The sequence below is a fragment of the Pelodiscus sinensis genome, chromosome 6, assembly GCF_052426305.1.
Source record: "Pelodiscus sinensis isolate ZL-2025 chromosome 6, ASM5242630v1, whole genome shotgun sequence".
Lineage (NCBI taxonomy): Eukaryota > Metazoa > Chordata > Testudines > Trionychidae > Pelodiscus > Pelodiscus sinensis.
The window spans coordinates 127,312,188-127,339,875 of record NC_143057.1 but is presented as its reverse complement, the minus strand read 5'-3'; the positions used below and the strand labels follow the sequence as shown (position 1 = coordinate 127,339,875).

General features: G+C 42.8%; 1 protein-coding gene across 2 annotated transcripts in view; it reads right to left on the bottom strand.

Moving 5' to 3' along the window:
- The window catches only part of UBE2R2 (ubiquitin conjugating enzyme E2 R2), a 110,949-nt gene that overhangs the window by 50,687 nt on the left and 32,574 nt on the right, over positions 1-27,688 (bottom strand). The window contains exon 1 of one of the 2 annotated variants that reach the window (XM_006122995.5): positions 26,867-27,015. The exons of the other annotated variant lie outside the window; for it this stretch is intronic. Coding sequence (XP_006123057.2) covers positions 26,867-26,989 — 123 coding nt within the window. The 5' untranslated portion in view covers positions 26,990-27,015. Of the gene's footprint in view, positions 1-26,866; positions 27,016-27,688 lie in introns of those variants that run through there. 2 annotated transcript variants of the gene reach the window in all.

Below are 27,688 nucleotides of genomic sequence, written 5' to 3'. Positions count from 1 at the left end.
ACTGTCTTGAGGGCGGGGGGCTGGACTCGATGACCTCTTGAGGTCCCTTCCAGTCCTATGATTCTATGATTACTATTCCCCCACCCTCACAGAAATACCTTCTTATGGTCTCCCCAGAGCCCTGTTCACCAAGCCTTGGAGTCAAAATTCTCAGTCTTGCGCCTCTCCCTCATACAAAGCCAAAGTACATGTCTGATGGGTATTATTTCCCACAGATTATACTGAGCACATGCACTTCAGAGTTCCCCATTCTCTCCTAAGCCCCAAGACAATCTTATGTCATCATACACGGATATGTCTTTGCTTTGAAAGTTAGGATGGGCAAATGAAAGCAGGAAAAGCCACAAAGAATTTTCAACTAATTTTCATGCTTTGACTGGAGAACTTCCACAAACACTTAGGTGTTGCCAAAAGCAGTGGAATGGTTCTCTTACTTGGACATGTCTTTAAGGTGACTACATTAGAACTCTGAGAAGACAAAAAAGGACAGACAAAAAAGTTTTAAACGTATCCTCAACTATATGGAGCGCACAATCATAGAAGTGGAAAGGACTTTGAGAGGTCATCTAGGCCAGTCCCCCATGCCAGTGGTTCCCAACCTTTTTTTATACTGCAGACCAGCAAACCCATTCACAAACAGTTGGTGGAACGGTAACATTTTATTTGCATATCATTATGCAAATAATGAATATGAAAATAAAATGTTACTGGTCCGTCAAGAGTCCCAGCCCCAAGAACCGCTGCGAACAACCAGATTCAGCATCCAGGAACATGTATCTGACGAAGTGGGTCTTTGCCCACAAAAGCTTATGCTCCAACACTTCAGTTAGTCTGTAAGGTGCCACAGGACTCCTCACTGCTTTTGCAGATTCAGACTAACACGGCTACCCCTCTGATACTTCACATCAGTGAAGTTTTCCTGATGTCCAATTTATACTGCCCTTGCTGCAATTTAACTCCTGAGGATAGAACAAGAAGTGATGGTCTTAGAGTACAATTTCTCTGCTTTTTATGTACATCAAAAAGTTGCAAAGAGAAAGGTTGTTCCCCCCCGCCTCCCTCCCTATCATCTTCTCTAGACTAAACAAACCCAAGCAAGAGGGCGGTTTAACCAAACTCCACTAGCATGCAGTCAGATCAATGCCTTTGTCCTGCCAAAGCGGTTGTATCTATTGGCTTGTGTAATGTTACATAAGTAACATGTCACAGGTCCGTTGTACTGCATCTGAAAGACAAAGTGGAACATCACAGCTTCCCAATGATATTTTCCTCCCAGCTAGATTCAGTGTAGGATTTGTCAGGTTATTCTGAGATATCCCTGATCCATCTTGCTTTTTTATGCAAAGATGTTGTTTGTGTAGATGTCATCATTGGAAGCTATTACTCCAGGATCCTGCCTCTGAATAGAGAAGTTATATTCAATTGGCAACATGTTGTATGACCTTGAACAAGTCACAAACCATTCCCGAATGTAAGTTGCCAATCCCATCCAATGTGGGAAACAGATACTTGGCTATAACTCTAGTCTAGGAGTTACACAGTACTGTTCAGCTGTAAGTATGAAGCTTCAATAAGCATCTTGAGGCCTAGCTTCCTCCTTCACATGACCCATTTCTTCATGCAGAATAGAAAACAGAAGCAAAGAGCTGTAAACAAAACAGTGAAGTTTAGCATGGACCTCATTAGTTCTACTTCCACTTTAAGAATATTCCATCAACTCAGTGATTCAGCAGAGATGGACATGGTTTAAGAGATCTCTTGTAAGCTTTTTTTAAGTAGGGGCTTTGAAAGGGTGAAGTCAGTATTATCTCAAGAAAGCAGTATGAAAGGCAGAGAGGAGGGAAAACTTTGAACAACTTCAGGAATGGTTAAGACTCTAAAAGCATCAGTTTATGAGCAGCCTGGCACTACACACTGGTTAGATAAGAAAATATTTTTCAGAACACACAGGCGTAACTCAATAGAATTTCTACTGCCACCCCATTCCTGGCAGCAAAGCTTGGCTCTGATTAAGCAACTACCATTGGTATTAGACATTCTGCTTTCCCATTAAACAAGTAGAGAAGTTAGACATTTTACAGTGACCTTCATAAAAAGTTATATTCATCTACCCACTGAGGACAGCAATCAATATTCAACTATAGCTGCTTTTAAGAAAAAGCACTAGAATTCCCGAAACTTAGCAGTGTTTCTTGCCGACATTAGACAATCACTTCAGTGTAACAGTGAACAGAAGCCAATAATAGCATCTGAAAGTTGCTCAGACGAGAGGCCCACTTGTGATATCTGGTGTGGTGGGGACAGGAAACAGGCAGTGTACATTAGATACTAAGTATCAGAGGGGTAGCCGTGTTAGTCTGAATCTGCAAAAGCGACGAGGAGTCCTGTGGCACCTTATAGACTAACTGAAGTGTAGGAGCATAAGCTTTCGTGGGCAAAGACCCACTTCGTCAGATGCATGTAGTGGAAATTTCCAGAGGCAGGACTAAATATGCAGGCCAGGATCAGGCTGGAGATGACCAGGTGGATCCAATCAAGGAGGATGAGGCCCACTTCTAGCAGCTGATCTGGAGGTGTGAATTCCAAGAGAACAGAAGCATAGATACTAAGGTTAGATACTAAGGTTATGCTCATACAGTGTTAGAGGGAGCTTTCCAACCTGAGTCTGTATACCTGTGTTAGTAGGCACTACTGAATGAAAGGGAAAACAAAACAAAACAAAACAAAAAACACAAAAAAGAGGTATATTAGACTGAGATTTGATGTTGGGACTTGGGCTGGAGTTCGGGTTCTCAAACTTTGACAGTGGTAGATTTGAGTCGTACCATCTAAACAAACACTTTAGCACTGGAGCACAAGCTTCAATAGCACAAGTCTCTGCACCTGGGTTGGGAATCTTACTCCCAGATGCTGTGATCCAGCCAGCTGTGTAGGTTCTCAGCAAATCACAAGTAAGATTCTAAGCACTAGGATTTGTGCTGAGCCCTAACAGCAATACTGTGAAAAAACATTCCATGTTACCATCATCACTATTTACACAATTCAGAAGTCCAGAGATGTCATTTCTGAAGAGCTGCCTGAGTAGGATTGAATTCTGTTTTCAGCCAAGTTTTGTTTGATCTATGGAACTGTATTTTTAACTTCCAATGATCGGGCTAAGTAATTTTGCTTCTTAAAAGCAGATTCTGTGCTATGCAATGGCTGAATCTGAAAAGAAAAAAAAAGGGAGGAGGATGCATGTTCTCTTAGACTAGTTTTTAAACACTGCTCTATTTTGATCATATGTTTACTTTATTCAGAGTGATTCAAGAATAATGTAAGTGAATATTTTGTACACAGACACTCAAACAGAAGCAACAACTGAATACACATTGATTTTTTTTTAAAATCTCAGCTCCCTGTTTCTTCATCTTATTTTTAACTGCTTTCCTCAGACAGTTTGCAGAGTTCTCCTAAACTGACAGGTTTGATGAGCAATTCAACCTCCTCCTTTGCTCTGTGGCTGTATATGTACAAATTGAGGTGAAATGGAGTAGATGCAGTTAGTCAATCTTACAGGTATGCCATCCTTTCATTCACAGTAGACAGGAAATGGTTTGCTTTAAAAGTATCCTTTCCTTCCACTTGGTTTAAAATACATTCATTTAAAGTAGTCTAAAAACATACCAGCCTAACCTCTGTACAGTTATAGTGTCATTCACTAACTACCTTGATTCCATCTTTCCATATGCAATTCAGAATCTTAAGCTTTCCCAGAGGGACAGCCAGTCACATGTTCAGCTAAAAACAGAGCGGGTCTTGATGCAGTCACCTCTTTCATAAGCAGACTTCCCTCTGCTGAAAGCAGCAAGGGAAGCGAATTATTTATAGAACTGCAAGTGTAAACCAAAGCACTACTGCTGCAGTGTTATACAACTCAGCATTTCTCACCATCAGTTCAGGCAGCAATTCTTTTGAGAGAAGAAAATTCTGAAGCTAGAGGCACTATTTAAAAGAACAAAACAAATATGGTTTCTGAAGCTTTGTGTGATGCATCAGATTACTTAGGTACCTAAATACAAAAGCTATTTGAAGTCACCTTTTAACTGCCATGCTAGGGATGTCAACTATAGTGTTTTTGTGTAAACATATAACCACTTGAATTTTTACCAGTTACACATTTGTATGCTGGGAGTGGGGATGGGAGCTGATACTTTTAAGTTGATGCTCCCACCTACACTCCCCCTCCCCGCCCCACTGCCTCACATACAGAGGGGAGGAAGGGCAGGGCAGGGGGAGGAAGGGGTGCACACAGGCTGCTCCACAGTGCTGGCTCTCTGCGCATACTGGCTCCTGCTCCCCCCCCCTCACCCCCAATACCTGCTGCCTCTGTGGGAGGCAGCAAGAGGGGGGCAGTGGCTCTGTGAATCCAGCTCCCCACGGGCACCAGCTTCTGCCTCCCGTCCCCTTGCTACCTCTGATACAGCAGCAGCAAGGAGAGAAGTGCGCATGTGTATTCGCTAGAATTAACGGATAAGCCCAGACTTATTGGTTAATCACTGGATTGCCTATATGCTAACATCCCAAGGCAATACCAAAAAAAGTGAGACCAAATAAGAACTGGTGCTATCATTCTATTGCGGACATGAGTGAGGAAGCTATGGGGGAAAAAAAAGAAAAAAACAGGTAACATTGGCAATAATAAGCAGATCTGGTCTGCAGTGGAGCTTCCTGCAGTAAGGCATAAACAGTTACACTGCCCCTTATAGAAGTGTGCTGAGTCTTGAGGATTTTTATATTAAATCAGAAAACTTTGATTTCCTAGTCCTGCTGAACACTAGGGTACATAAGGTGACATTCTTCTCAGCAAGTTAGACTAGTTACACATGTACAATGCTGCTCAGATGGTTCATGGCATTAACTCAAGTGACATGCCAACAATTATCTACTCATGAAAATCTGTATTCATGGTAAATGAACAGTGTGCTGAGCACCTGGCATTTCCAGAAGCATCTGCTTTTTCAGCTAGATCAGTTTGTTCAAATTTATGACCAAACAAATATAAAAGTCTCCATGATGGAGACAGACATCTTGAAGTTTGACAGGTAGTACTTGCTTTGTAAGAACAGCTGAACAATGATCCCATTTGCCAGATTCCACTTCTGACTTGCAATAGGTTCATATTATCTACCCATCTCCTCCCTCTTCCCACTGCATGATTAGAGGATGTTCTGGATAGTTCTAACCAGATTAATGACATAGCTTTATTCATAAATAGGTGATGACTTAGTTCAAAGCAAGCTGTATCATAACAAATATGATAAATGGGAAAAAAAGCTGACACACACTAGTGAGTGACTTTCAAAAAAGAAACTGCTCAGAATTACCTGAACACTGCATCTTTTCTGTTGGTAGCAGGTAGATAATTAAATTAAGACAGACATCATAGGGAGGTAAATTAGTCCATTCTTGGCTATAACAGTAACTGAAGGCATTCAGATATTATAGAGATGGGCTGTATTTGAAGCTTTGATGGAATCTAGAGCGTGCAGTCTAAGTGCTAAGTATTATTAATACACACCAAGGTGGTCTTTTAGCTCTGAAAGACAGCAGCAGTGAGGACTTGCTACTATGATTTCCAATTAACGGCTTCCCAGGTGTAACAAGTGTATTAGAACAGGCAAATTTCATGCATGATGTCTCAACTGCAACTTCTACAGAAAGCCTGTGAATGACTTCTGTTGCTGCAGTACAAAAGAGAAAGCAGCCTGCTCCGATCTTTATTATTTGTACTACAGTAGCACCTGGGGGCCACAATTCAGATAATTATCGGATCAGGGAGATCCTAAACAGTCTCCAACCAATATCTTACAAATGCAAGTACCAGAAGGGACAACAGGTAAACACAGATGGGAAAGCACATGGTAATAGTGAGGATCTTTGCAATAAGCAGCAGTTAATGCCATACCAGCGACCTAATCATGGTCAAACACCGTATACAATCAGAGCAGAAGTTAAAGGATCTGAAAGAGGAAAAATGTGTTTGTGCACATTCTAGAAATATAGGTCCGCAAGGGGAAAGCATGAAGGAACTCAGGAAAAAAAGAGTCGGACAAGTGGATAATGAAGACCAGCATTGTTGGTGGAGTAGAGGTAGAGTCACTGGCTCCGCAACAAAGCTTTATAGCTGCATTGGGCTAAGCTATGAACGTGGAACAGGTCATTTGTGTTTGATACAGCAGAGAAGGGAAAGCCAGTGAAGGGAAGCAGAGGGGGTAACAGTCAAAGTGACAAGCAAAGAAAGTCATCTTTGCAAGAACTTTCTGGATAACTAATCAGGCCAAGATGGCACTGCTCCAACGCAAAAATAATTTGCAGTAGTCAAGGTGAGACTCTGGATAAGAGATTTAAACTGTCTGGACAAAGATGAAAGGCTAGTTCTTAAGAGGCTATTCATGAAAAAGTGGCAAGATTGAGACATGAACTGAATGTGCAGGTCTTCTAGAAAGATGAGTCTGAGGATGCCTAAGTAGTGGTCATAAGCAATGGCTGTAGTGACAGAAGAATAGGGAGGTTTGGAGAAGATCTGTTTTTGCTGGGTTTTGCTTATGTGAGTGGCTGGGCAGTCATGAGAAGAGGTGAGGGAGATTTTAGTTTGGACAGAATGAAGCCGGTCCAGAGCAGAAAGGCATATCTTCGAGTTGCTAGCATAGAGACAATGACTACTGATGAAGGAAGGACATGCCAAAAATGTGGCGTATAAGGAGAATAGACCCACAAAGCCTTGTGGAACCCCCACAAAAAGTTGAAGTGGGGAAAAGGTGGGTCTCCCAACGAAAACAGTGAAAGGATTGGTGAGAGGTGGGAGGAAAACAGAAGTAAAACCACAGGAGAGTCACAAAATCAGAATGACAACAGGATTTAGAGCAGAAACAGAAGTGCTGTAACAAGCCCACACAAGGAGAGGCATACCTGATGTAGGCTCATGGGGGTGTGTAAATGAACACCCTAAAGACCCTGGAGCAGATAATGCAAAAAGAGAAAGGAAGGTTTCCCAAGAAGTTCCTAGTGAAGACAGAATGATTTCTGTTGGAGAGAATCTGCCTTAGTTGTGTCTAGACCTTGACAATGTGTGTTGTCTGGAGAGACAGAGATAGAGACCTTTTTTAGCATTACATTGTCCTTTTTGTACCCACCAGGCCTCTAAGCTTTCCTCCAGTCTCCACAGGGGCTATAGGAAAAAAGGGGAATTCTCTAGAAATCTGCTGTGGGTACAAAACAGTGGCAAGATGGGACTTTATAGCCCTGGAGCTCCTGCAAGAGTCTGCGATGTTGTACTCCTACACACCACAAGCCACACTGAACAGAAAAGCTCAGATAGTACTAGTAACTCGTGAGATGCTGTCAGGATTTCTAGATACACTTGTACCTAGTCCACTGCTTTTTGCCCATGCTTCTCTTCTCCAGTGAAAACAGCTCTAATGCTTCCCCCAATGGAAACAAACAGCTGTGCTCCATGCACTGGTAAGGTCCAATAGAAGTTACATCTCAAGAACTGCCTCAGAAAAACTGGACAAGCATTTGAACTAGTATGAAAATTCAAGAAAATTCTACATTCAAGAGATAGAGAATAAGCTGATGTTAACCCTAAGTTTCAAAATAAGGAAAGGTAGAAAAATAATCAGAATCAAAGTTGTGTAATAGTTGCAACCACGTTGTTTCATTATTGCTATTTCATCTTCTCCCTCCTGCAGTTTTGTTAAACTCACTTAACATCTTATCTTAATATTAAACAAAGCTTTTTGGTCAAAGACAGCATCTTACGTTTGTATCTCACCTAGGGCAATGGGGCTGATACATCCCTCTGGGCACTCTGGTTCAAAAGTACTTTATTTTGATATTGCAGTAGGTCCCAAGATCTGCTTGGTCTTTGCCAAACAGATTCTGAACATTTTCTACAAGTACCAGTCCAACCACTGGTATATTATCCTAGATGCAAAATATGGAGGGATTATTTATATGCAGCAGTTTAGGACACTGGCAATTCTACTGCCTAAATTAATCTGATTTTACCTCTCTGTTTCAAAAGGAGAGCCACTGCCAACTTTAATTTATTGTGAACTATCAGAAACAATATATTTCTATCCATATCGATGGCATAAGCCTCTAAGTCCGTGGTCACCAACCAGTAGATCGCGATCTACCAGTCGATCTTGGGCTCCCTCCAAACTGCGCACCTGCGCAGTACTTTTAAATCAGCATAATAGCTGGCTGTGTTGGTCAGCCCAGGTGCACCCTTCTCTGTGGGAGGGGGGCGTCAGCCCCAGATGAGGCTCCCGCTGGGGCTTCCCTGCTCCACAGGGGAAGAGGGGAGGAGTCCTGGGAGGAGGCAGGTGCAGGGGACTCCCTGTTCTCAGTGATCTTGAGTGTAAAAAGGTTGGAGACCGCTGCTGTAAGTACTACAACAAAATTAGTGACTGGATCACAATGGTATTGATGCTTCAATCATACCTTATAACCGCAAGAGAGAGAGGGGTTACAGGTACTTGGAGGGTAATTCACTGCTTGTAAAAAGGTGTTGGAGTGACAGCTTTGGAAACGAAGTCATGTCCACATTTCAGCCAGTAGAAGCTCTCTCATACTGCCAAAATAAGTAATGGATGACCTGGAGGAACCTCTAGTGGTAATAAAAGGAGACTGGTATATATAAGTACCAATTCTTGGTGTTTGCAGTAAACACAAACAAGCTTGTTAATTACCTTTCTACCTAGCCACTGAGAAATTGACAAACTGTTACAGAAAAACTAGAATGCTTTGAAAGCTGCCGATTAAGAGATTATTGGTACCAACCTGGGCCCAAATTCAAATGCTAAATTTTATACCCTGTTGCCTGGGCATAATACAAAATGGAGTCTGAGGGGTTCTTTCCCTCAGAGCAGTTTTCCCGCCAAAACAGGTAGGGGAAGGCTGTGCACCCAGCACTAAACCTGTGCACTCAGCACCAAAGGCTATGCACACCGCCCCAATTGTCTGCATGCGCACCCATTCTTTGCACACGGCACCCAAGTCTTATGCACCCAGCTCTAGTTCTCTGCACCCCGCTCTCTTCATGGTTTTCCCGCCATGAGGTGTTTATATACCCTTGTCAAGGAGCATTCGTGTTCTTTGGCCCCCCTTCATATCCTGTGAGTGTGTCTGATCATCATTGTTCCCCTGCGTCATCGTCTACCCGGAGGAGGCCAAAGTTCCAGCCTGCAGTCTGTCAAGACTACCCACTGCTAGTGACTAACTGGAGTAAGGGAAGCCTTTTCCGCTCCCACTAAGACTTTGGGACTTATAACACTGTCTCGCTTACGGATACTCGGACAGGATCCGGTGCCCACCAAGCGTCAGCTCATAGGAGGCGAGAAGCATCCATCGAGGGATCGCTCCGTTTGTCCTCCCTTAAGGCTTTTCACTAGCCGCGAGGTTGAAGGTCACGGACATCGAACATCAATCGCCGCTTTGAATGTAATGTATACCCTTGTGTGTGTGGGACTATCTCCTTTTCTAGGGTTAGGGTGAGACTGTTGCTAAGTTGTATGTTGTCTGCTGATGTTTGATCTTACCTTTAAAATATATGGTTTGGTCCTAAATTCTTGTTGTTTGGTGATTTCTAAGCTGTTTCCCTGGTGATTAGATACAGGATACCAGGCCGAATCTGGCTTCTGTGGGAGGGCACCTTAGGCTTTAATTAAATTGCATAGCTCACAGCACAGCAATTGTTTACCCCAGCTCTCCGGGTAACAACCCCTTTACTATATGGGTTGGACCTCCTTGGTCCAGTACCCTCAGGATCTGATAGGTCCCAAAAAAGGGATTTTGCTAGACCAGGCAAGGTCAATTCCAACCCCTCTAATAGCCAACTGCCACGCTCCCAGGGCTCTCTGTTTTAGCAACATCTGTTTTCCTGCTGGATCAAGGATGTTGGACCAGAGAGAGAATCAACTTGTACTATGCCGTGAACAATCCAATTTCCCCATCCTCCTTAGAGATCAGGTCAGATATTAAGACATACATTTATACTGGCATGAGGGGTTACAAAAATGTGCATTACTATTACACCTAGGAGCCCTATCCATGGACCAGGACCTCAATGTGTTCAGCTCTATGCAAACAGTGGTAAAAGAGCCTACACAGGAAGAGAGACAGACTGGAAAGTATAAGGAAACCATGAAATATAACATGATAAATATACTCTGAAATTATCACTCCAGTTCAAGGTTTCATATAGTTACCCACTTTTTATACTTCAAAGACTGCATGCTAAAAGTAACATTTTTTCACTAGTTAATATTGTACTTAAATTTTCTCTTTCGATATTTTAAACAGTTTAAATGTCTACACTGAAGAAAGCTTACTTACATGGTCAGGATACAAAGGATGATCTAAGCAGTCTATCACATACCATGTAGTGTCTTTGGGGAAAAAAACCCCACCACTTCCTTCCTAGCCAGTGGCAGGAGCAGATACTAAATCAGGTAGGCATAGAGTCAGCTGGGAACAATTTCCACCTGTTCTCCTGACCCAGTCATGTAAAAACTCAATTTGGGATTTTAGCTATGGCAATACCTACTGGCAGTAAAGCATTTGGTATAAAGAAAGCTAACCTAATTCAAAGGCTCTGTACAGCCACCAAAGTGTTTTTAAAAGCAAGAAAGTTCAGGGATGCAATAGGATAACTCTTCACACACTTAACCAATAAACCCATAAAACTGTTACACACAGGCTTCCAACCTGCTCCCAGGGAGTCAGATGCTGCCCTGCACGGCTGCCTCTGTATCAGGGCAGCAGGCAGGAACTTGTACACACTGGGAGCTGGTTGTTGCTCCATGCTACAAATGTCTGTATCTGCTGAAAGTGTCAGGGGTTACACAAATACCCAATTCCCAGTTTAAAATCCCTAGTTATTACATCTGAGCCCCAGTTATGCAGAAGCCACATTAATGGTTAGTTAATATGAATAAGCCAAAGTAAGCCTTTAGAATCATAGGACACTAGAACTGAAAGGGACCTCGAGAGGTCATCAAGTCCAGTCCCCTGGCCCCCATGGCAGGACCAAGCACTGTTTAGACCATCCCTGATAGATGTTTGTCTAACCTGCTCTTAAATATCTCCAGTGATGGAGATTCTACAGCCTCCCTAAGCAATTTATTCCAGTGTTTAACCACTCTGACAGTTGGGAAGTTTTTTCTAATGTCCAACCTAAACCTCACTTGCTGCAATTTAAGCCCATTGCTTCTTGTCCTGTCCTCAGAGGCCAAGGAGAACAATTTTTCCTCTCTCCTCCTTGTGACACCCTTTTAGATACTTGAAAACGGCTATCATGTCTCCTCTTGGTCTTCTCTTTTCTAAACTAAAGAACAAATCTTTGTTTTCGCTCATAGCTCATGTTTTCTAAACATTTAATATTTCTGTTGCTTTTCTCTGGACCGTCTCCAATTTTCTTGAAAGGTAGTGCCTAGAACTGGACAATACTTCAATTGAGGCCTAATCAGTGCACAGTAGAACAGAAGAATGACTTCTTGTGTCTTGCTCACAAAACTCCTGTTAATGCATCCCAGAATCAGGTTTGCTTTTTTTGCAACCACAGTCACACTGTTGACTCATTTAACTTGTGGTTCACTATGACCCCTAGATCACTTTCTGCAGTACTCCTTCCTAGACAGTCGCTTCCCATTCTATGTGTGTAAAACTTATTGTTCCTTCCCAAGTGGAGTACATTGCATTTGTCCTTATTAAACTTCATCCAAACAAGCTTCATGTGTTTATCCCAAGTGTTCACTACTGGAAGGAACATCAATTTTTCTGCTACACAGTACATGTCAAGGAAAACGAGAACAAGCAGCTGCCACATTCAGTGAGACAGGAAGAAATGAAATAGGTGGAAACTGCTCAAACAGAGCAAGAGAACTTTCTCCCAAGCAGGCAGCTAGCCTGCTACAAAATGTCCATCTACTGAGAGAGAAGTTGCAGTTCCAAGACTGGACTCTCCTCCAGACCCATACGTAAATCCAAAGTAGACAATCTTCAATTCAGGGATTGTCAATGAATGAATGGATGGTAAGGCTCTCCACACAGACACACGCTTGGAACGAAGACAAGCTAGTTCATAAGAATGAACCCCTCATCAGGAACCAATTAACCACATTACTAAAAGAATTCCAAAACTTTCTGGACACTTGAGGTACATTTTGTACCTCAGAACAGCACCCTGGAACGCCTATATTCACCATAGTCATAATCATTTGTTTTGTGAGGTGTATGCCTTGGGAGGTGTCATTAGTAATTCTTCATATGTTAAACATTAAGATCCCGTTGGAATATATGTGCTATCATTGTATGTGAGGCTATGAAGGTTCGCGGTGTGTTACTGAAATATGTTGTGAGGCTGGGTACACCCAAAACCAAGTTGCAAAATGTAGTGATGCCTCATTGAAGGAAATCCACTTTCCCAACCACCATCTCAAAAGACTCATCCATGATACGACTTATTTCAAGAAGTGACAAAAGCAGAATGAACTTGGCTATATGGCCCTGTAGGCAGCATCGGATACAGGAGGATGAAGCTGAATTTCAAGTATTAAAAGGGTTAAGGATCATTTCAGCATTCTTCCTCACCACCAACTCCAAACTAGATTTAGTCAAAGCATTTTTTAAAAAGATGTTTGGTTTTCATGACTATGAAACAGCTTCTTTATGACATCAAGATATAGAAACCATAAGTCACTAAAATGACAGACCTTGAGAAACAGGCTAACAAAAGTCATTCTCAAGATCTAAAATCATTAACAGAATTGAGGAGAGGCTGAAGTTTCCTTTCAAATCCTGACATATACAAGACAGGTGAGGCAGTATCTTTCACAGGTTCAGCTTTTGTCCCTTCCACCACCAAGACCCTGAGGAAGAGCTCTGAAGCATGCCAGCATGTCCCTTCCACTGACAGAAGTTGGTCTGAAAAGTTCCTGCCTTACCTACCTTGTCCACATCCAGGGATCAAAATGGCTATAGCACCAGTGAAAGCCATTTTTAAATCCTGTCAGAAAATACAAATTATGACCACACTACTTTACAGTATCACCTTTTGAGAACTTGTCAACATGCTGTACCAGTTTGTGATTGAATCCTTTTGAGTGGCAATCTTAATGTAATCCAGGTTTTAAGTAGAAATACCTCCAGACCATTTTGACGAGTGATAAGTCCATGGGTTTTTTGGGGGGGTTGTTAATTTTTCTTTTTTAAAATAATTAAGTTTGTGTTCTAGCTCTCCACATGTACTCCCCAAATAAGCTACGAAGTAATTAGGGAGTCACATTTGATTTCACACGTGATTTCCAGGCCTTCAAAAAATAAAAATCCTTTTAACTCGTTAAAATTCTGTCCTGGAAGAAGTCTGATATCTTAAAACAATCAAGATAAACTGATCATTACAGCAGAGGTAGAGTGGGAAGGTATCATTTTGAACAGGGGACCGGCAAATGATTTGGCTTGAGGGCCGCATCTTGTTATGGAAAGTCATGAATGCTCACGAAATTGGGGGTTGGTTTGTAGGAAGGGCTGAGGTAGGGCCCAGGATGAAGGGTTTGGGGTGCAGTAGTGTGCTCCAGGCTGGGACCAAGGGGTTAGGAGGGTGGGAGAGGGATCAAGGCTGGGGCAGGAGTTGGTGTGCATGGGTGTGCGCATGGGTGTGCTCCTGGCTGTGGTCAAAGGGTCTGGTGGGGAATCAGGGCCGAGGCAGCTTGGTGGGGGGGAGGGGTGCAGGCTCCAGCCAGTGCTTGCCTCAAGCAACTCCCAGTAGCAAATGTCCCCACTCTGGCTTCTATGCTCAGGTGCAGCCAGGCACTCCTACGCACAGGTGCCTCGTCTGCAGGCACCACTAGGCAGGTTCTACTGTCTGCAGTTCCTGGATTATGGGAGCTGCAGAGCTGGGTCTTGGGGCAAGAGCAAGTGCAGAGCCCCCAAGCTGTCCCTATGCATAGTGACTGGAGGAAGAACATGCAACTGGTTCTGGGAGCTGCCTCAAACCATGGTGCAGGTGGAGCCAGGCAAGCCCTGACCACACACCCTGGTAGGGGTCCGACAGGCCAGATGCAGTGTGCAGGCTGTAGTTTGCTCACCCCTGATTTAGAAGCTACTTTTGCTATTGTTACACACAGTGGTGGCAGGGAGGAAAACCATCAGGCTATCCTGTGTACCCTGACCAAAAAAATAAAATAAAAATCTTACAGCTCACAGATGGGAGAATCTCTGGCTCAGAGGCCAGATCTGGCCCCCTGCTTAATTTCATGCAGCCTATGGCAAGTCTCTGAGAGCCCTCTCCCTCTGGCCCTGGAACGGCAAGCACTGGTTCACCCCAGGCTTTATACTGCAGAGCCTGCAGTGAAGCCTCACCAGCCGTGTGGCCAGAGGCTTTGTTATGGGCTCAAAGTCGGTACCCAGGGAGCCGGCCTGTAACCTGCAGCAAGGGAGACAGGCCCACCACAGATGGGGCTGCTCTGGCCAGTAAGAGCACCCCCTTCCTGCAGCAGGCCCCATGGGGTGTACGGGGAGCTGCTCCAGCCCCTACCAGTTAACCCAGTAACCATTTACTTCCTTATTGCAAACCACATTATAAATGGTAGCGAGGTTCCCAGGCTAGCCCACAAAAGCCTGTTTAACCCATAATGTTGCTGAAATACTTTATACTTGCAATGAAAAATAGTGGACGTAGTTTTTCATTTCACCTTGATTGCTGGTACTAGAGGAAAGGCAGGTTTATTTACAGGAGGATGAGGAAGTAGGTGGACAATCTGAAGGGGACTTCCAGGCATCCCCGACACCACCCCCACAATCTTTGTGCCAGCTCGTACAACCAGCCCCATTTCTCTCCCCCCACCAACCCCTAGAGGGGGAGAGGAGCCACATAGCCGTTGGCTGCAAAGAAGCAGCAGTGACCCCTTCAAAGCACCACTTTTCTCTAGCCACTGGCTGCACAACCATTCCCTGCTCCTCTGGAGTCCTCCGGCCAACACTTCTGCTGCTTGTCACCACCTGTGCCTCGTGCCTGCTCCCTGAGGCTGCAAGTGAGCTTTTGTTTGTATGTGCGGATTTTACCACTTGTCAAAACTGCAAGAACAGCCAATACCCACACCCCACCATGTTAAGTCTATGTAGAAGCAGTAATAAAACAGAAGACATATGAATAGGAAGGGGAGTGCAGGAAGGGAAAAAAGAAGAGGTTATATAGAATGGAGTTCTGTCATTCTTTGTATCATTTCACCGCTTATCCAGATGTATTTGGAGCCTATTTCCACGTTTCTTCAAATTCAAATAGTTGTCTTAACAGCCAAAGAGAATAGTGGGTTGCTAACTCAGACAGGTCTGAACACTATGGCCATTCTGGGCACATGTCTATTTTTCCATTTTTAAAAAATTATGCACTCCATGATCCCTGCAGCCCACAAACACCACAGTCTTTGTGGTGGAGTTAAACTGAGCTTACCAAGTAAATAACCTAGGAGCTAATTTTCAGCTGAGGTTTGGCTGCTGAAGCAGAGCCCTACTGTAACTCATGTCCACCTCTTCCCACAGCTGCCTAACTGTTGGACAGTCCCATAGCATATGAACTTTTTTGGTTACAGGGTCCACAGAAGATAAGGGCTTTGTTTTATGAAATCTGTGGTGCCCACTATATTTTAAATAAAATCTTCTGTTGTACAGGTTGGACCTCCAGGGACTGGCACCCTTGAGACCAGAGCGGTCCCAGACCAGGAAGCTTGCTGAACCGGGGGAGGTCAGTGCTCCCCTAACTGCCAACTCGTCTTTGGGGCTCAGAAGGCTGGGGCTCCACGCCCTACTAAAGATGGCCCAGCTGAGACTCCCTGCCCATCACCCTGCCTCGGGGGTTCCCCAGCGCCAGGCCACCTGGCTGCCAGCAGCCCCGCTGGAGGGAGGTCTCCAGGGTTCTCCAGCCGGTGGCCCCACTGCCCGCATGACCCCACTAGCGCCAGGAGTTCCCTGGCCAGGGCACAGGCTCCCCCATGCCATCTGGCCCCCTGACGCTGGGGTTCCCCTGACCAGCCACTGCTGGCCCAGACAGGATTCTGCAGACCCGATGTTCTCTTTGGTCCAGCAACATCTTGCAGCAGCGGTCAAAAAGGCAAATAGGATGTATAATTATTAAGAAAGGGATAGAAAATAAGACAGAATATCTTACTGCCCCTGTATAAAACTATGGTACGCCCACATCTTGAATACTGTGTACAGATGTGATCTCCTCACCTCAAAAGAGATATTTTGGCCTTGGAAGGGGTTCAGAAAAGGGCAACTAAAATGATTAGGGGTTTGGAACAGGTCCCATATGAAGAGAGGTTAAAGCAACTGGGACTTTTCAGTTTAGAAAAGAGGAGACAGAGGGGGGATATGAGAGAGATATATAAAATCATGAGTGGATGAATAAAGAAAAGTTATTTATTAGTTCCCATAATATAAGAACTAGAGAACACCCAATGAAATTAATGGGTAGCAGGTTTAAAACTAACAAAAGAAAGTTCTTCACACAGCGCATAGTCAACCTGTGGAATTCCTTGCCAGAGGAGGCTGTGAAGGCTAGGACTATAACAGTCTAAAGAGAAACTAGAAAATTTAATGGAGGTTAGGCCCATAAAAGGCTATTAGCCAGGCAATAGAAATGGTGTTTCTGGCCTCTGTCAGGCTGAAGGATGGCACGAGACAAATCGCTTGATCGTCGTCTTCAGTCCACCCCCTCTGGGGCACCTGACATTGGCCACTGTCGGCAGACAGACTACTGGGCTAGATGGACCTTTGGTCTGACCAGTACGGCCATTCTTATGTTCTAACATCCATGGCCTCGCCAGACCAGAGAGTCCTAGATTTGGGAGGTTCAACCTGTAGTAAATGTAGACAGAGCCACAAAAGCATTGGTAACAAATTAAATTCATTCTGATAGTGGGATTCTTTTAAGGGCTGTGATCAATCCCTTTCACAAAGAATGCCAGGCTAATGGAGTTCCTCTACATTAATGAAGCATGACAGGGGGACATATTTGGATAGTTTATGAAGCATTTCAAAGATTCCCAGTAGATGTGGGACCCCTGGCAGTCCTTGAGCATCCTGACCAAACTGATATATTAGCAAAACGTCTTAGCACTGAGTACTACCACTCCACTGCGGATGACCGGTCACACTGTCCACTTTTAACACTAAAGCGGCAAAGTCCTCGCTAATTAACAGGGAAATGCCCTGGTTGCCCAGTTTTTCCAGGTTATAAGTTTGTTCCCATCCACAAGCCTGAACTTCCCCAAAGAAGTGTTTCAGCAGGATAGTGAAGATGAAATTGGTACCTTTTAGCTAAGACAAACTAGGCCATTTTGCACAGCCACCAGGGTAGCACTTTACAAACAATTATCGCTTTTGATGCTATCAGTTAGGTCAGTAGGAACTACTACTTTTAAAAAGCTACTGCAACCCAAAAAGAAAAAAAGTTCACACCAACACTGTGGTGTAAACTTCGATTCCCCCTCCCTCTCCCATGGCCTTCTCTATCATTAAGTAGCTGAGCTTATGAAGTGTTCTTGGTAGTTAGTGCTCCAGAAGTTTTTCATGTAAAATCAAGTTTAAAAGCTATAAATATGGCCACACCCTGAAGACCTTTTCTCCCAGGCAGACCTGTGTTTGTGTTCTTACAGGTACAGATTTTAAACCATAACCTATTTACATCATGAACAAGCTCAGTTAAGTGAAGGAGACTTGGAGTTAGAATAACCTAACTAGCCAGTTTGATTTTAATACATACTTGTATGCATTCAACTCTAGGGATGTTAAAATGGAGGTTGTTTTAGTAATCGAGTAGTCGATAATTTTATTGACTATTCAACTGAGGAAGGCAGCCCTGCTCAGTACCGGCTCACACTGGGACCAAACCCTGCTGCAGTTCTACAATTTAAAAGACAGTAGGAGCCAGGCAGCCTGCCTCCTACTGTGTTTTAAATAGCAGAGCTATAGCAGGGTTTGGTCCCCAATGCAGCACGAGCAGGGCTGCCTGCCCAGCTGGTAGCATCTCCAATCCATAGCACTTGGCTGCAGACAAGGGCTGCTTAGAGGGTAGCAACCCCTGTCCAGGGAGGGAGGGTCCCCCAACTTCACTGAGACCCCCTCCCCCCAGGGCCAGGTGCTGTTGCCAGAGCAGTCTCCCCTGCACTCCCTCTGCAGGGAGTAGAGACTGCTGGGGAAACCAGCTTTTAAGCCAGTTCTCCTCAGCATCAGCTACTTCCTTCCTCCCTTTGCTGCCTCTGATATAGGCAGTAAAGGCAGGAGGGGGAAATGCGAGCAGTCAACTCTACTATCCAATAAGCTTAAGCTTATTGAGGAGTCAATTAATCGACTAGTCTTACATCCCTATTCAAGTCAAACTGGATATTAATTTAGATTATTGGATTTATAAAGCCGCCAAGATTTTTGGTTTTGAGATTACTGGAAGGATCAAGTAACTTAGTTTGGAATTCTCACATACACACCCTTTCCATGAAGACTCAAGTTAGTACAGGCAGTCCCCAGGTTATGTACAAGATAGGGACTGTAGGTTTGTTCTTAAGTTGAATTTGTATGTAAGTCAGAACTGGCACATATTGTAGGGGAAACTCTAGCCAAACATTCCTCCAGAGCTCAGTTTTATTCTCCCACACCTCACTTCCCTCAGTCCTTTATTCTCAAGCTGAGGTGTCTGCTGAGAAAAGCTGCTCCGCGTCGCCCTGGTCTGCTGGGGAGGGGAGGGGGGGCGCTAGCTTCGCGTCTCCCTGGTCTGCTGGGGGGAAGCAGCTAGTGCAGGATTGCCTCACCCCATTTGTAAGTAGGGATCCAATGTAAGTTGGATCCATGTAACCCGCGGACTGGACTGCCTGTATTACTAGGCTTTGGAGTAAAAAACAACAACAAAAAACCCCACCTATCCAAATGCTAATTACTGCTACTTCATCATGTAATTGAGCTTGCTGATTGGTGAAGTGCTGGATACAGGCGCTTTTACTGTAATGGGTTTAATCTGCAGAAAGGAAGTTATAGTTAGAAAGCTTTTCCAAATATAAGGATAGTTAAACTCTGGGTTAGGTTTCCAAGGGAGAGTGGAGAATCCCAGGCATTGGAGCTTAAATAACCATTTGGACAAGATTCCTGTCAGAAGTCATATGGTATATTTGATCCTGTCTCTGCAAGGGAGGCTGGAGTTCACCTCTCATGATCTCTTTTCAGGCCTACATTTCTACAATAAAACAAGTCACTGCTTTTCCACAGTGAATGGGGAAAAATTAAATTATTTAAGAGGAGTGCTAGTAAAGAGAGGCTTTAAACAGATTCAGTTAATGAAAATCCTCCAGTTGAGTGTAACAGAGTGGAATACATAAAATAAGGTCATCTCTGGAAAGCAAAGGAATACTAGAGAAGGTTCTCTCATGGTTCTAGGTTTGTACATTACACAATCACAACACTTTCTCCCCAAATCATGAATATCTAAAGTTGCAACTAGTGACATTCTTGCACCTTCTATAGCTGTGCTTCTCATGTGCAAACTACTGCAGTGTGTTGGTTGCTATGGGAAACTGCCAATAAGCTCAGTGAGAGGAAAAGATGCATTAATACCAGGAAAAAGAACCAGTATTTATTTAGATTCACGGGCTTCTGTAAAGTAAGGACTGATTTAGCCGCTTGGAATTCTAAGAGCGACATCCCAGTGTCAACAGATGCTGTTAAGCTTAGTTTGTATCCACACACTGGGAAACAGTGATATTAGATTACTTGTATAATTAATTGTTTATTAAACAGTGAAATGATGGCTTAATATGGAGTTCTTGTATGGCTGAGGGAAAGTGTCTGTACAGTCTTACACTTATGAAAGATTCAAACCACATAGTTTAAAGAAGGCATTCCACTGAAAATTGGTGTCATCGCTTCAGATCTGACAAACTAGAGCTAGTTTTCAGTATCCTACACATGTAAACACTCAAGAGTTCAATGACCAGTCAAGTGCTGATGTAGCTGTGTTTTTCCTCATTAAAAAAAATTTTAGATTGAGTATGTACCAGATTATTTTGATGAAGGCTATGGTTTTCATGTGCAGATAGTGCACACACAGAATAGACCCTGATTAGACCTTTCAAAAGCTACTATAATAAAATCTTGCACCTCTTGTTTTCCAAAGTTTTCTAAATACATAGAAAGCTCATCCACATAATTTAAGTGTTTGCAGATTAAGCTGTAGCCTTTATCAAAACCAAGTGGTATGTATTCAATCTCCAATGATAACTGTTGTTCAAATCCGAAAGGTATGATTTTATTTTATAAACACACAACGACAACCATTCCACCCCATGCAAGAAAGCTGGAATATTTTAACTTGGTCAGTTTAATTATCTTTTCTTTAACTTAAATATAAGTTGTCAATATAAGACCAAACCAGCCATTTTAACCAGATTTAAGTTTGATTACTTCAGCTTTGGACATTTTAAAACTTGTCTGTTACTAGAACAAAAACATGCTATATCCAATTCTGTTGTCCATAAGTTTTCAAAACTATGAAACCAAACATGAGAAAGAAGAATTCTGCTCACTCATAACTCAGTTACTGTAAAATTATTTGTTTGCCTCAGAGGACAATGCATGAGGCTTGCCAAATAGCTCAGAGAATTTTAGTGTTATGTAATACACTAGTCAATTTGCCTACATTTGCATCCACACAAGCTGTACAGATAGAGCAAGTGAATTTGTACAGCACATTAATATCTAGAAAAATCTTCAATCATATAGTGTAATTCATTTTACAGATTTATTATATATAATGCTACAGCACGCACAGCTCCCAGTCAGATAAGAGCCCCACAGTATTGGGTGCTATAAAAAAAAAGTTAAAAAAACAACCAATAGTCTGGTAACACTTTAAAGACTTACGAAACATGTAGATGGTATCATGAGGTTAGGCCACTTCTTCAGATGGTCAGATAACACACTGACCAGAAGAGTTTAGAGTTAGATTTTTCTCCTATTCAAATGGTATTTGTACGGATGTCAAAGTTTGTCCCTTATGTCACAAAATCCTCTAACAAGAGTGTGGAGACAAAAATTCAGCCCCAATGCCTATATCTATATCTATATCTATTAATGCAAAATTTTGCATATATGTTCAGCAGAAAGTAGATTTTAAAGTATTTTAGACAATTCCATCTCAAAGGAGGGCATTTCTTGCTTTCTGGTCAGTTTTGACTATTTTATTCTTTTGAATACTGTGTTGCTGAAACTGAAATGGAAAGGGGGTGGGGCAGAGCAGGGAAAAGTTCTTTTGTGCTCAATTTGTTAACTGTTGATAAAAACATTCCTTGAATAAGTGGGTACAGAAAATCCACTAGCTAAGCTATAGATTGTGCACTGCATTTATATTTGGCTACTTGTCTGAACTCACTGAGCTCTGCTTTACAAAGCTACCAAGTTCTTGTGAGTGGGAGAGAAGCATTACTCCACCTTCAGAAGAAAATTGTATTTCTATAGTGGGAGTGTTTGTTCCTTGTGCATGTTTGGATTAGAGCCCATTCCTCATATAGGCTCATTTAAATTAGACAGCTGTTTCTTTTTTCCTAAAATGAACTAAAGCTGTACCTGACCACACCACAGTTATGAAAGCAGCTAAAGAGAGTACCCATGCCAAAAACTAGATATGCAAGATTTGGAACAAAATTGCCATTGTTTTACGGCCTCAAAGGAACACTTCCACAACAGGGTGCCTGTCAGACATCCGTGTAAATAAATAAGCATACATTAAGCTACACTTTAACAATCTTTTTAAACAAAAAGATTGCAAGAGATAAAAGTGGAACATAGCAACTTTACAGAGCACAGAAATACTATGCAAGTTTGACAGGATTCCAGGTTCCAGTAGCCTGGATCTTCCCCATATGAAAAGACAAAAGAATTCGATGTTGGAGAAAGTGACCTCAAGTAGTATGAGCACGGAATATGCCATTGCTAACTGTCTGATGTTTACTGGGACACTGATCCTCAGTAAAGAGCTCGTATGCATTAGTATGAGGGATTTAGCATTTTATTTTAGATACTTTTATCAGTACAGAGAAATAGTAATCTGCTGTCCTCATGACAGATTGAAAATCCTTTAGTTTCTACTGCAAGAAAGAATTGTTCAGGAAATCAGACAAAAACAGCTCATGTAGCCTAGATAATGGTATGTGCTGCACTGTGTGTATCACACAATCAATTATGTATTAGGCTTTACTGCATACGTAATAGCCCATTATTTTTCAGACGGAACAAGCACAAAAAACCAACTTACAAGGCAGTATGTCCAATTATACCCAAAAGGTAAATCACAGTTCATTTGCTTTTTAACTGTGATTAGAGTTGATTTTAATATAGCTAGAGCAATAAAACAGATTAATGATCCTGTGAGTCTGCATCACTAGTTTGTTATTTTGTACAGTTCAGTTGTTTAACACAAAAAAGCCGTAACAGCAAGATTTTAGTTTGCAAATTAAACATGTACTGGAAAGTCAGATCAGTCAGCATTTGCCAGAGGACGTTAAATCTGTTTAATGTTAAAATGAATATAGTTTTTAAGTCAACACTTCATCTAAAAAACTGAATACAGCAAATAAGTGCATCTCTGTATAGTCTTAGATTTTTCACTAATGACATCATGAAGCAAAACACATGAACTATGCTCTAAAGTTGCTAAATGGATCAGAATTTTGATACCCATTTAAGATTAAGTTCCTTAGGTCAGTGATTCCCAACCTCTTATACACCACAGACCAGCAAACCCATTCACAAACTTTTATAGAAGGTGCAAGAATGTCACTAGTTGCAACTAGTATTATGCAAATACTGACTATTCAAATATGAAAATATGTTACCGGTCCGCCAAAAAAGTTTGTGGGTTTGCCAATCCATGGCATAAAAAGCCCCAGCCTCTAAAGTCCCTCAGTCCCCTGACCCCCCATCCCTCCCAGTGCCAGCCACCTGTTTCTACAGGCCCATTGCACCCAGCCTTATCAGGGTCTGCCCAGTGCCAGGTCCCAATATTAGTCCCATCCCTAATGGGGGACCCCCCTCCCCCGCGTCACCCAATGTTAGCCCCCCACCTCTTAGAGCCCTCCAGTATTAGCCCTGCCCCCAGTGCCAGCCTGCCTTCCCACCTAACACTATGCTGCCTCCCAGTTGCCAGCTAAGCACTGCTGCCTGGGTCCTGGCTACTCTAAGGCTGCTGTGCTGGGCTCTGCGTGGCCCTCCCTTTGTGCAGCAAGCCACTCTTCCACGGCTGAGAGGAGAACCCGGTCCTGCCCAGTGCTGGTTGGCTGAGGTACGCTCTCAACAGCTGTAGCAGGAGGAGAGGCACTGGACAGTGTATTCCAGCCCACAGAGCTGCCAATGGTTCGTGGCCTGACACCAGACTGTGGCTCAGCAGTTGGCAACTGCTGCCTTAGGTGAAAAAGGGAAGGTAGGCAGTAGTGTACATCAAATACTAGAGAATGTGCGCTGGGGGAAATCATACCCTTGAAGCTTTATTCAACCAATTCGTATCACTGGAAAGCTTCCCTGTTACAGGTAAGCAGCAGTTAAGATCTAAGGAATTCTGCACCAATCAGCAAAGGCAGTTTCCAGGAATGAAGCTTGTGTGTAAACATTACTATCAATTATAGAAGAGCAGAGTCTAGGGATGTAAAATCCCAGTTAATCAGTTAAAACATAGGTTTAACTAGTTAACCAGGAGGCAGAGGCAGTAGCACAGGGTGGTGGCAGCAGCCACGGTTCATGGGGGGAACAAAAGAGGGGTCCCAAGCTCCCCATGGACAGACTGCTCCATGAGATGCTGAGCAGCCTCTGCCTGAGGGGGAGCTCAGATCCCCCCCAGACAGGGGCTGCTACCGCAAAACAGCCCCTGCCCATTGTGGGCCCAGGCTCGCCAGACAGAGGCTGCTCAGGGACATGCGGAGCAGCCTCCACTGCCCTGCCCCTCTGCTGCCTCTGATAGAGGCAGCAGCACATGGAGAGGGTAGGCAGAACCCTGGAGCCAGTGCTAGGGAGACATTCCTGTTTTCCTCCCCCTTGCTGCCTTTGATACATAGGCCGCAAGGGAGGGGAAATGCGAGCAGTCAACAAGATTAACCAATATGCTTAGGCTTATCAGTTAATCATCTAGTTGACTACTCAGTGACATCCTTAGTAGAAACATTTGAAAGAAATACAAAAGCCAGCAGCATACCTTTGCCCTTAAAGAGCCATGCAGAAAAAGTTAGCAAACAGTGCTATGCTAAGAGGAAATAGAAAAGAGCAAGCAAACACACACTGGGTCTTCTGATAGGCGTTAAAAAAGCAATGCCAGAATAAGTGATCTTTTGTAATCAATTTTAACCATCAGCTATCCAGTAAATCTGAGCCATGGTCACTTTGCCCTGGGGACTCTTTACCATTCAGAATTTCACCTCCCTTTTTATAAGTGCAAGGAAAAAAAAATGACTGCAGAGTCCCACTAGTCTCATGACTGTGTGGATATTGCTCAACGTCTACAGGAAAAAAAAAAAGAATGTTCAGAATTTGAAGGTACCCAAAGGAAGATGAGGAAGCTTTTTGCTGGAGAATACTACTGAACAGCATAAGCAGACCATCTAATGTACATGATGGACAGGCTTCAAAAAATTTGAGGAAAAAGGGTAAAAAAAATTCTAGAGTCAGTTGTCAAAGCCTCTTGGAAGTTTGGAGACACCTATAAGGCATTACACAACCAGGGTTTGACATCCACCTCATTATAATACAAGTGGTAACTCAAAACTTCTGGGATTTCAGCACTAAATATTAACACGTTTGAAAACTGATTGCAGAAAAACAAACAAGTCATAAGCAGCCTCTGTAAATAAGTGCCAAGCCATATCAAAGCCAAAAGCTTAGCGGGATTCAAAAAAAGGGTTAGACATTTATATGGATAATAAGAGCATCCACGGTTACATCAGCTGAGATATAGTTTACAAAAAGGATTAAAGGGATACCAACTCTCATGCTTAACTGCAGTGCCATATCAGTCTTATGAAGCCTTCATAATTGGAATGGAGCATTGGAAGCTATCCTATTGTTCTAAAAATTATTAAACAAGTTATTAAGGGTTATCTTGGGAACTGACTTTAGTTGACAAGCTCATTTAACTAAATAGTTTTAAGTGTGTACAGTTATTTCAAACTAAACATGGTCAAAGCCAACTGTGTCTATATCCACTTTTTTCCCCTCAGATTTGCAGCAGTAACTTAACAGGCCTAAAGGTAATACCTTGTTACCTCAGTGTAATTCCTTGTGTAGACCAGCCCTAAAAGTCAGATTGTACCCACAACTTAACAAGGGAGCACTTCAGTGCTGTTGTCTGTGATTAAGAGGTATTTGGGGCTTGTCTAGGTTTTTAAAGGTTCATCTTTTAAACCTCCAAAGGCTTCTAACTCACCTTGACTATACGATTTTAAAATATGTTAAAATGCTTTTACATGCACCCTTCACTTACCTCAGTGATTTCACTGAGGTCAGGGTATTCTTGTGTTACTAAAATAAGTTGAATTTATAATTTTTGTTCAGCACCTTGCATGCTTTCCAAGGGATGCTTTATAAAGATCATAATTTAGAGAAAACCTTAGTTTGGGGCAGGCAACAAGCAGCCCGGATGCATTTCACTAGTGTTAGCCCCGGTAGGTTGCTGGCACCTTATTTACCTGCACATCAGCAGTTACAGCTGCTTGCAACTCCTGTTGGCCAGGAACAGCGATCCTCAGCCAATGGGAGCCACAGGAAGAGGCACGGTACAGGAGACAGTTTCCCACAACTCCTATTGGCTGGGAATAGTGATCTGTGGCCAACAGGAGCTGCAAGCAGCTATAACTGCTTATGCACAGGTAAATAAAGTGCTAGCAGCCTGCCAGTGATCTACAAGGGGCTAACCCTGGTGAAATGCATCTGGCCAGTGGGCCACTTATTGCCTACCCCTGCCTTGGTCACTAGAAGCACTAAGATTCACCCATCAGAATGATGGGGTCTGTCTGATACAAGATACGATGGCAATACTAAGTTTAAACACTTACATCTCAACACCCGGGAGTACGTGTGTTCATCCCACATGCAAAGTTCTTTAAAGGGGCTTCATGCATGGGTTAGCCATCTTTTTAAAGATATTTCATTTCGGTGGCTCTTTAGCAGCTTCTCTCCATCACCACAGAAAGCCACTTAAAACTGAAATAAAGCTGGCCATTTCAGAATTCTGATAAAGAAGTTTTAATTGTCAAATTAGAGCCAGCTGAAACACCAAATTCTGAGAAGAGTATGTAGAGAGCATGGAAAAAACTTGCGCAAAATTTCAGCGAGATATGGTATGCTAAAACTCACATTGCTCCTGAGGCCAGTGACAGCCACACCATGTTTCTTGTATCTCTACTTCCACCATTTTAATAGAAAGTGTAAGATAGATACTATACAAAGTTCAAAAACAAGATGACTAGACCAATCCAATCTGAACAGGGCATTTACTATCAACTGAAGGTAAGTTTAACATGTTCATGTCCAAGTCTTATGATAAGAACTGTAACTAAAAGCCTGAAAAAAAATTTAACAACTCTTGTAACCCTGAGGTATCATTATCCAAATAGGCAGAGCACAAGCTCAAGTCAGAATATCTGAATTATATTCCTCAATCAGCTACTCTCACTGTTCAATTTTAGGCATTTACTCTATGTGAATTTGCACATCTTATTTTAGCAGTGACTTTGAAAATGAGACTTTTACACTTTTACTATAGGGCCTATTTTCATACTTACTGAGCACTCACATATTCAACTGTAGTCTGTAGTAGCAGCAGAAGCTTCTCAGTTCCTCTGAAAAAAATTCTTAGTCTCTGCATCTCTGAATCTTCTTTATTTGTATTATCAAAGCAACTGGGAGCCTCAGTCATGTACCAGGATACAACTGTGATAGGCACTGTACAAAAACAGGACAAAATGATGGTCCCTACCACCAAAGAGCTTACAATCTAAAACGTACGACCAGAGTGTTATGGATATAAACAGATGGGAAAATACAAGTAAACAGTGAGACCACAATGGTCAGCATAATAGGCAGTGGTCTCTGCACAGCAACAGCTTAACCACTGCCAAGTTTTTTTGTAGGCCTCATAGCAAAGGACAGTTTTGAAGAGACTCAAAAGGCAAACAACGTAGGAGTTTTGCTTATTTACTAGGATTTCCTCCCATGTACGTGGGGCAGACGTGAAAAAGCACAAAATATAATGTGTGTTTAGTGGAGACTGCCATCATTCCTGATCAGAGGCCAGCATCAACAGCAAATGAGAGAAGACAGGGATTAACTATAAAGGGCCTTAAAAATTAATAAAAGCAGCTTTGTGAATTACTGTGACAACTGGACCTGAGGTGTGAGCTTAACTGAAGATGTAAAGTTCATAAGATGTCATAACCTAAAACAAAAGTTGATGGGAAATAGGATTAGTCTGAACAGAAGAGATCCATTTCTACAATTCAAGGATTGTGTTGAAGTTAAACAATAGATGTGAAGCCGAAAGTCAGAGCCAAAATTGTTGTCAGTTCTTAAGCCTAGTTGGTAGATACAATAATGAGGGGATGGACTATTAAGGATC